The sequence below is a fragment of the Ailuropoda melanoleuca genome, chromosome 12 (genome assembly GCF_002007445.2).
Source record: "Ailuropoda melanoleuca isolate Jingjing chromosome 12, ASM200744v2, whole genome shotgun sequence".
Classification (NCBI taxonomy): Eukaryota; Metazoa; Chordata; class Mammalia; order Carnivora; family Ursidae; genus Ailuropoda; species Ailuropoda melanoleuca.
The window spans coordinates 32,573,872-32,583,229 of NC_048229.1; the positions used below are offsets into that span (position 1 = coordinate 32,573,872).

The window sequence follows — 9,358 nt, forward strand, 5'->3', positions numbered from 1 at the left end:
GCTGGGTGGAGCTCAGGGAGGGGATATGATGGGTTGGGGTTTTGTGGTAGGGTGGGGGGCGGGAAGAGAGGGGCCCAGAGTTTGGGCGGGGTGTGGGTGGAGGCCCGGAAATGGGGGCACAGGACCGAATCTCCCCGCGCCCCTCCTTTTTGTTCCTAAGTACTCCCTCCCCAGGGGCCTTAGCAGCAGCCTGGGGGCAGAGCCCTGACAAGCAGATGATGTGAGGTGACAAATCAAGACCTTCCCCTTCCCCCCTGCGCCGTGTGATGGGTGGTAGGAGGCCAAAGGGCTAACCCTGAGTGCTTAACCCCGCACCTTCCCTTCCCTTCCGACGTGGGCCTGGGCTCATGTGGAGCCTCGGCCCGGCCCAGGAGAGCCTGGGACCTGGCCTGCAGAATGCCTCCGCCCTGCTGGGAGCTGTCGTGGGTGCAGTGATGGAGGTGCCCCGATGAGTCCCTTCCCTTCACCAGGTCAGTTAGCACTTAGCAGGAGCCAGGCCCCGTGCTAAGGTCCTCACAACAGGCTCAGGAAGTGGGGATCGTGAGCACAAGTTCCAGAAAATGAGATGGGGAGGAGGGGCTGCTCAGGGCCCCCAGCGGGTCATCAGAATTCGTAGCTAGTCCTGTGGGGCTCCCTCTGCACGGCTCTGGGCCTCAGCATCCTCTGTACAACGGGCCTGACGCTAATGCCCACCCCCTGGGTTGCCGGGGGCTGTGCCCCAGTGCCCAGAATAGGACCTGGCCCCTCTTAGGGGCCCGGGAACACTTGAAGAAGGATGCAGGTGGCCAGATGGCCATCAGGTGACACTGACAGGAGCCTAGCTGCGAGCTCCACGTGGCCTCGCTCCCCCCGCATCCCTCTGGGCTCTGAGCAGCTTCCCCAGGTGGTGGTTTGGGTTTTCACTCCAGCCTCAGACTTCCTTCCCCAGCCCCAGCCAGCCCCCGGATGTGGTGGCAGAGTCACTACTGTACCGACCTCAGCTGCCCCCCACAGCCCTTTAGCGGGAAGGGGGGCTCCTCTTGAGGCCCCCATCCCCAACCAGCCCTGCTGGTCTGGAACCCGGGTGGGCGGGTGGCCCATCTCCACTGGGATGCCTTTGAGGCTCAAAGCCAGGCCTTGACGCCTCAAGTGAAGGGGGTGGGTGGCAGCGGCTCTAGTGGTGATCTTGGACAAGTCATTGGGCCCCTAGGGGGTTCAGTTTCCTGCATGTAAACTAAATGGCGGCCATTCTTTTACTATTAGCTGGGGAGGAGAAGTCCTGTCTGAGTTGTTGCTGAATGGGCTGGAAGAGCTGTTTGAGCACCAGCCTGGCACATAGTAGGTCGGCATTCAGTGCTTGCTGGTTGACTGACTGACTGAACAGACTCTTAAACACCTGAGGGCTTGAGGTGCCCACCCCTTTATCTTTGCAAAGCCTGCTCAACTTCAGCCCTGTGCCCACAAAGACCCTCTGGGCTCGGTCCTATTACTGTCCCATCTAACAGACGGGGGAGCAGGCTCAGAGAGGGGAAGCCACTACCTAAAGTCACACAGACACGTGCACACTGCCCCGGAGAACAACCAGTTCGTGTGGGGGGGTGTGCGCTGTCTGCCCTGGTCTCTCCGGCCCTTTCCAGCTCCCCCAGGTCTGTGGCTCTTCACTCTCCCGAGGGCTGGCGCCGAGGAGGGAGCTGATTGAAGGAAAGTACACCTCTTCTCTACCCTCCCAGTGCCTGACCAGCCCCGCACAGCTAACCCAGTCCCGGCCCCTCCAGTTGCCTCCATGCACCTCGTCAGGGTTGCCAGAGACAGACATGAGGCCAGGTCCTTCTGCCCGTCCGGGGGCCTCTGTCTTCCCACCTGTGTAATGGGCTGGGGGACCTCTCCCGCACCGCCTCCCCTGGGCGGGGTTGGGGGGTGGGGAGGACGACGCTCTGAAAAGATGCAGGCCGAGCCCAGAGGTCCCTGAGCGGTCTGGACCTGACACGGTTTCCCACCCTTTCCCCTGCGGTGGGCGCCGGATGCAAGCCAGGCTACACTAGACGATCCCCTTCCTTAAAGGGCCAGGCGCCTCTTCAGCCCCGGCCCCGCAACCGGTGGCTCGCCCCTCCTCTCCAGCTCAAGGAATAGTTAACTTTCCAGACTTGGGTGTGTTGGGGGGAGGAATCAGTCCCGGATCCCTGCCCCTGCATCTCGCACCCCAGACACCCGGACGCGGGCGGGGCAGGTGACGCCCCCAACTCGGAGGTGCGGGGCCCGCCCTCCCCTTCCGCCCCCGGCCCCCAGCAGGCTCCGCCCCTCTCCAGCGACACCGAGGCCCGCGCGGATTGGCCGACTGCGCCATCGCTCCAGACACTTCCTCCTGGGCCGCAGCCGCAGAGTTAAACTTTGAAGGGGGAAAAAGAGCCATCGGCGCCCAGCGCCGGGAGACCCTCCCTTCCCCCCACTCACCGCCGCCGGTAACGCCCCCTTCTCCGCGGCCCCCGACCGAACTTTTCTCCAACTTCTGAGACCCGTGAGATTCCCTCCTTAGCACCCCGGCCCTCGGGATCCCTTTGCCCATCCCCGGGCCCGTCGGGTCCTTGAGCTTCGCTCGATCCCCGACTCAGAGACTGCTGTCCTCCACCCCCAAGGTCTGATGAATCCCTCGGGCTCCCTTCTTAATTGGATCCTCGTTTTAGACCCACTGGATTCTGGGATTCCCATCTGCTGCCTTCTCAAGTCTTTCTCTCTCCAAGGGGCTTTTGGATCCTGGGGCTCTCCTGATCGCTGAGATCCCGACCTACTGGATTTTCTTGATTTCTTGGAATCTTTCAAGTGCTGGGTCCCTCAAAGCATTAGATTTCTCCTTTACGATTCCCGGGCGTTTGACCCACTGGATTGCGTTTCTTTAATTTCCCAGGGTCCCGCCATCCTCGAGTGCCCTCAACCTGCTAGATTTCTTTTCTCGTATCCCCGGGATCCCCGCGCTCCCACCACCAGCTTACGAGCTCCCTCGGATCCAGTGACCCGGGTTCCCCAGTCTCCTTCAGCCGCATCCCGGGTGGGCGCCGGGAGGCCGGTACCGGGACACCCCCGGCCCCACCCCGCCCATGGCCGCCTCCCCTTCCCATCTCTCCGGGCTCCCAGGCTCTCCCGGGCCGGGGTCTCCTCCGCCCCCCGGCGGCTTGGAGTTGCAGTCGCCGCCACCGCAACTGGCCCAGGTCCCAGCTCCGAGCTCCGGGGTCTCCTTCCACATCCAGATCGGTCTGACCCGCGAATTTGTGCTGCTGCCCACCGCCTCTGAGTTGGCCCATGTGAAGCAGCTGGCTTGCTCCATCGTGGACCAGAAGGTGAGAGCAGGGTTCCTCCCAATCAGCTTGGGGAGAGGTCTGGAGGGGGAGGGGGCGCTGGCAGAGGTGTCCTGGAGCCTGGCATAAGGGGAGAGGAAAAAGGAGGATTAAGCCTTGGGCGACTGGGGGTGGAGTGGGGATGGGGTATTTAGCCTCCAGTTGTCGCCTCACCCCACTACCCGTCGGAGGGAGGCCTGGGCAGGGGTGGGGTGCTCCAAAGGCCTCCCCAAATTGCGTGTCCCTGCATGTTGTTTTCTGGGGCCACCAGGGAGGAAGGGAGGGGCCAGCTAGGTGTAGAAGTGAGGAGGAAGGGGCATGTGGGGGCGGCAGATGGGGGACCTCCCCGTTCAAGCCCATCCCCGACCTCCCGTTTGGTGGAAACAGTAGAAATTGAAGCCGGGCTGGCCATGGCTATCGGGTGACATGTGTGGGTGTGGGTGCCTGTGCGAGCTGCCAGGGGCAAGTGAGGTCTCCGAGCCCAATCTCTGCCCTCCCCCAGGCCTGAGATGTGTGTGGAGGGGCAGGCACCTCTTTGGAAACCCCAGAGGCTCTGGGGACTCTTGTCCCCTCTCCTAATCACAGTGTCCCCACCCCGCAGGTCTGATGCTGGCCTATTAAAACGGGCCTTCCCCAACCCCACCCTACTCTTAGTTTTGGACACCAGGGTGGGAAGCTGGGGACCATGGCAAGAGGGAATCAGGTGGAACTCAGTGCCTGAATTCTAGAATGTTAAAAGTTAGGGTAGTGGGTTTTTCTGTTGTTGGAATTCTAGACTGTAAAAATGTTAGAATATTAGAATTCTAGATTGTTCGAATATGCAACTGCTAGGTAATCGAACTCCTCTGATATGAAAGTGTCCAGGGGCACTTGGCTGGCTCATTCAGTAGAACATGTGACTCTTGATCTCAGGGCCATGAGTTCCAGCCCCATGTTAGGGGTACAGCTTACTTAAAAAAAAAAAAAAAAAAAAAAAAGACAGTGTACAAACATTAGAATTCTAGGTTGCTGGAGCCCTAAAACATTAAAATGTTAGAATATTAGGCTCCTGAGTTGTTGGAATCCTAGCATGTTAAAATGTTATAATTTTGGAATGCTGGGTTGTTGAAATCCTTTAAATGGTAAGATATTCAAACGAATCCTAGTTTATTAGATTCCTAGAACGTGAAAATATCAGGCTGCTGCTGATCTAGATTGTTGAAATCCTGAAACATATCATGATAATTTTTTGGAGATATATATATATTTTCATGGGAGCATGTTGGAATCCCAAAATGTCCAAATTCCAGAATCTTCTCAGATCGCCAGAAATGAATTCTTTGGGCTTCAGAGAAACATCGGGAACTGGGCCAACTCCCCCATTTTACAGACAAGGAAACTGAAGCTTAGAGACAGAAACACCCCCCCTTTTTTTTGCTCCCCGCCCCAGCAATCAAGGCTCAGGCAGTCCCTGTGAGCTGTGGACCGTCTCCCAGCAGACAAGAACAATATGGGGCTTCCTTGGCCCTCTACCAAAACCCCAAACCCACTGGTCCAGTTGTCACACCCAACTCAGCTGGCTCTTTGGGAAGACAGATGGGGGTCGGGTAGAGTGCAGATTGTCCCCTGGGTGTAATTTGCCCAGTGCCCAAATCTTCGGCCTCCTCCCTCAGGCCTCACCCCAGTTTTGTTTTCTGTCTCCTNCCCCGCCCCCCCCATGAGTCCTAAGTCCCCTTCTTTCAGCTGGCCCCACCCCAGTGCTGGGCCTGGAGCCAGGTAACAGGGACAATAGATCCAGGAAGGAAGCTGGGGTGGGGTGGGGGCTTAAAGGAGGCGGTGTTCACGTGGCCCCCCTCCCCCACCCGGAAAATTCCGGGTGCTCACGCTCCCAGGGCCACTCTCTCTCCCACCCCAGTTTCCCAGTCCAGCCACCAAACTCCATCTGCGCTCTCTCCCAGCACACCTGAGGCCCTGGCACCCTGCCTGCTCGCTCAAGCTGCGCCTGGGAGGGAGCAGGCAGGAAGCGCAGGGCTGCGGGGTCTCTGTTTCCGGGGGAAACCGTGGGCCCTACCCTGGGAGTGTTCCAGACCGCTGCCGCTGAACGCAGCTCAGAGCCTTACCGTCACCACCTCTCTCTCCCGCCCCTCAGTTCCCCGAGTGTGGCTTCTACGGTCTTTACGACAAGATCCTCCTCTTCAAACATGACCCCACGTCGGCCAACCTCTTGCAGCTGGTGCGCTCCGTTGGAGACATCCAGGAGGGCGACCTGGTGGAGGTGGTGCTGTCGGGTGAGCGGCGGAGGCCCGCCTGGGGGCGCAGCCTCTAGCGGGGGCGGGACTCCCTTCGGGGGTGGTCCCAGAAATAGGCTTCTTAAAGTCAGGGCCAGTGGTTCGAAGCCTTGGTGGCAAGTTAGAATCACTACCGCCCTGGAATGGGTAAATAGGTTGCGTGTGCGCACAGCAGAACTCGCACGGGATCGAGCGTAGGCGATGTCCAGCAGCCCCTATGAAGCTCACGGACCCGAGGCCGAAAGGCGTTCTTTAGACGTCAGACTCCATACTGTGTAATTCCATTTAGAGAGCAGAGACCGTTAGGAGCGCGTGCCTTCAGAGAAGGGGCAGTGTTCCCCACGTGGGTGAAGGGCTCCACCATCACCTGGGGGCCTGAAGGGAGATTTCTGGGGATCGATTTAAACTTCCACTTATTTATCAGGATGTTGGTGATGCAGTGTGTACAGTGTGACAGTCGCTGGGCCATGCTCTGGAGATGTGTCTTTTTCTAGATGTATGTTGTACTTTGATACAGAGTTTTAAATATTCTGATGCCCCTGCCTGCTTCCCACTGAAATGCTAAAGGAAATCAGGTTCTGCAAGGTTAGATGAAGCCCGGCTATGTGGGTTTTCAGCCAGAATCTAGTCACCCACTGGCCCTTCTCGTTTTAAAGACGAGCAAGCTCTCAGCACCGCCTAAGAGTGGGCAGTGCAAGGTGCTTCTGGAAGGGTGGGGTATGGGAAGTATTGCCTTATTCTTGGCTGCATTTCCTCCCCCAACCCTTGCATGGCGCAGTGCTCAGTAAAATGGGTTGAATGAATGGATGACAGTTAGCAGAAGTTTGGATTTATGGCCCTGGTGACCTTATTCATGTTTTAAATACCCTCACGTAGGCTGGCAACTCTTCGATTTTTTTTTTTTTTTTTTTAGATTTTATTTATGTATTAGAGCGAGTACAAGCAAGGGGAGCAGCAGGCAGAGGAAGAAGCAGGCTCCCCACTGAGCAGGGAGCTCCATGTGGGACTCTATCCCAGGACCCTGGGATCATGACCTGAGCCAAAGGCAGATGCTTAACTGGCTGAGCCACCCAGGTGTCCCAACTCTTGGATTTTCGTTCATCCTGGTCTCCCTTTGCTAAGTCCAAATCTCAGTCATGTGGCTTGTCCCCCTGACATTTTTACCTGGCAGCTCTGGGCATCTCTCAGATGGCCTCTCCAAGACAGAAATCTTGATTTTGTCCTCCTTTCTTCCATCAGTGTTCTCCACCTCGGTAAAGGGCATCGCCGTTCACTCAGGTGCTCATGCCCCAAATCCTGGGGACATCCTTGACTCCTCCTTTTCTCTCACCCCTTCACTTGATCGGGCATCCAACCAATTGGTCTCACCTTTAATGTACATCCTGAATGTGTTTCTTACTCCCTCCTCTGGTCCAAGCAGCAATCACCTCCTGCCTAGACTGTTATCGTAGCTCACAAGTCAGATCCTGACACTTCACTGCTCAGAATCCTCCCATGGCTCCCCATTACCCCTGGACTAAAATGCAAACTCCTCGATATAGCCTCAGTATGGCTGTCCATGACCTGGCCCTTGCCAATTCCCTGAATTTACCTGTTTCACTGCCTCCTTACTTTCTCTGTTCCTGCCATGGTTGCCTGTTCTCTGTCCCTTGAACAAACCAGGCTGCCTCCCATCTCCCAGTCTGTTCACTAGTTCTCAATGCCTCCCTCCCCGCCGCGTCTTCTCATAGCTAGCTCCTTCTTGCTATTTGGATCCGATCTTAAATGCCATTTCCTCCAGTGTCTGAAATTTCCTTATGTGTGTTTATGTTCCCTGTCTGTCTCCCCAAAAGAATGTCAGCTCCCTGAGAGTGGGGTGTTCATAGCTTTACCCTGAGTGTGTAAGTGGTGCTAGGCACGTACAAAGACTCCCCTTTCTGTTGCACGATAACAAAGGAAAACAGCTCAATATTAGAACGAAATTCGGGGGTAGGGTGAGGGGGGTAGAAAAGAGGATGAGACTTAGTCCAAAATGAAAGTTTAAAAATAAAAGCCAACATCTCTGTACTCTGTTTAAAGAGCACAGTTTAAAGAAAAAAATTTTAACAACTTAAAAAAAAACATGGGGCACCTCGCTGGCTCAATCAGTAGAGCGTGCAACTCTGGATCTCAGGGTTATGGGTTCCAGCCTCACACTGGGTGTAGAGATGACTTAAAAATAAAATCTTAAGGGGCGCCTGGGTGGCACAGCGGTTAGGTGTCTGCCTTCGGCTCAGGGCGTGATCCCAGCGTTATGGGATCGAGCCGTTCCCTCTCTCCCTGGCTGTCTCTCTCGCTTCTTCCTCTCCCACTTCCCCTGCTTGTGTTCCCTCTCTCCCTGGCTGTCTCTCTCTGTCGAATAAATAAATAAAATCTTAAAAAAAAATAAAATAAAATAAAATAAAATCTTAAAAAAAAATAAAAAATAAAGAGCACTGTTTTAAAAGGTTTCCACATAGGGGCGCCTGGGTGGCACAGTCCTTAAGTGTCTGCCTTAGGCTCAGGGCATGATCCCGGCGTTCTGGGATCGAGTCCCACATCAGGCTCCTCCCCTGGGAGCCTGCTTCTCCCTCTCCCACTCCCCCTGCTTGTGTTCCCTCTCTCGCTGGCTGTCTCTGTCAAATAAATAAGATCTTTAAAAAAATAAAATAAAATAAATAAAAGGTTTCCACATATTAATTCATTTAGCCCTTAAAAAAGAATCTATAAAGAGTACTTTTGTGATACTGGGCATGTTCTTTCCTAGACACCTGCATGGCTCATAGCCTCGCCTCCTTCAGGCTTTTGCCCTAATGACACCTGAAGGGGGCCTTCCTCCACCACCTGCTTAAAGTTGTACGTCTTGTACTTTCCCACTCTCCCTTCTCTGATTACGTTTTCTCCTAAGCACTTACTGACTTCTGGCTTTCTGTATATATGGTTTTTTTTGGAGTTGTAATTTATTTCTGGAATATATATATATATATATATATATGGCATATACTTATATACATAATGTGCAAATATATATAATTTACAACATGTTTTTATATTATATATTTTATATGTTATATATAATCATTATATATAAATATACATATACATAGTATATGTAATATATAATAATATACAATATATAGTATATATAATGCATTATGTAATGTAATTATATACTATACTATAACATATGTTATGATATAATATGTTATTTTATAATGATAATATAATGATATATGTGATGTATTATTAATGCATAATATATAATAATATATAATTCACATTATATATATACATATTGTACAAATATATATATTTATGTATATAATATATGCATAATATGCAAATATATGTGTGTGTGTGTGTGTATACGTGTGTGTCTATATATAATTTTACCCAAGGGCAAAGTGCCAAGTTCTATGTAGAGGTACAGACTACAANTGGGAGAGGAAGAAGCAGGCTCATAGCGGAGGAGCCTGATGTGGGGCTCGATCCCACAACGCCGGGATCACGCCCTGAGCCAAAGGCAGTCGCTTAACAACTGAGCCACCCAGGCGCCCCGAATTCACTAGTATTTTAAAGTACTTGGGGAGTGGTGCCTGGCACCAGGTAACTGCTAGGTTAGGTGATTTTTTTTTAAAGATTTTTAAAATGTATATATTTCTAAAGATTTATTTATTTATTTATTTTAAAGATTTTATTCAGGGATGTCTGGGTGGCTCAGTCGGCTAAGAGTCTGCCTTCGGCTCAGGGTCATGATCGGAGGATCCTGGAATCAAGTCCCGCATC

General features: G+C 53.3%; 1 protein-coding gene across 1 annotated transcript in view; it reads left to right on the plus strand.

The window, feature by feature from the left end:
* Nucleotides 1-165: 165 nt before the first annotated feature.
* The window catches only part of PRKD2 (protein kinase D2), a 35,187-nt gene continuing 25,994 nt past the window's right edge, over nucleotides 166-9,358 (plus strand). The window contains exons 1-3 of the mRNA XM_034638992.1: nucleotides 166-470; nucleotides 1,617-3,311; nucleotides 5,437-5,575. Of these exons, the coding sequence (XP_034494883.1) occupies nucleotides 3,072-3,311; nucleotides 5,437-5,575 (379 nt within the window). The 5' untranslated portion in view covers nucleotides 166-470; nucleotides 1,617-3,071. The remainder of the gene's footprint in view (nucleotides 471-1,616; nucleotides 3,312-5,436; nucleotides 5,576-9,358) is intronic.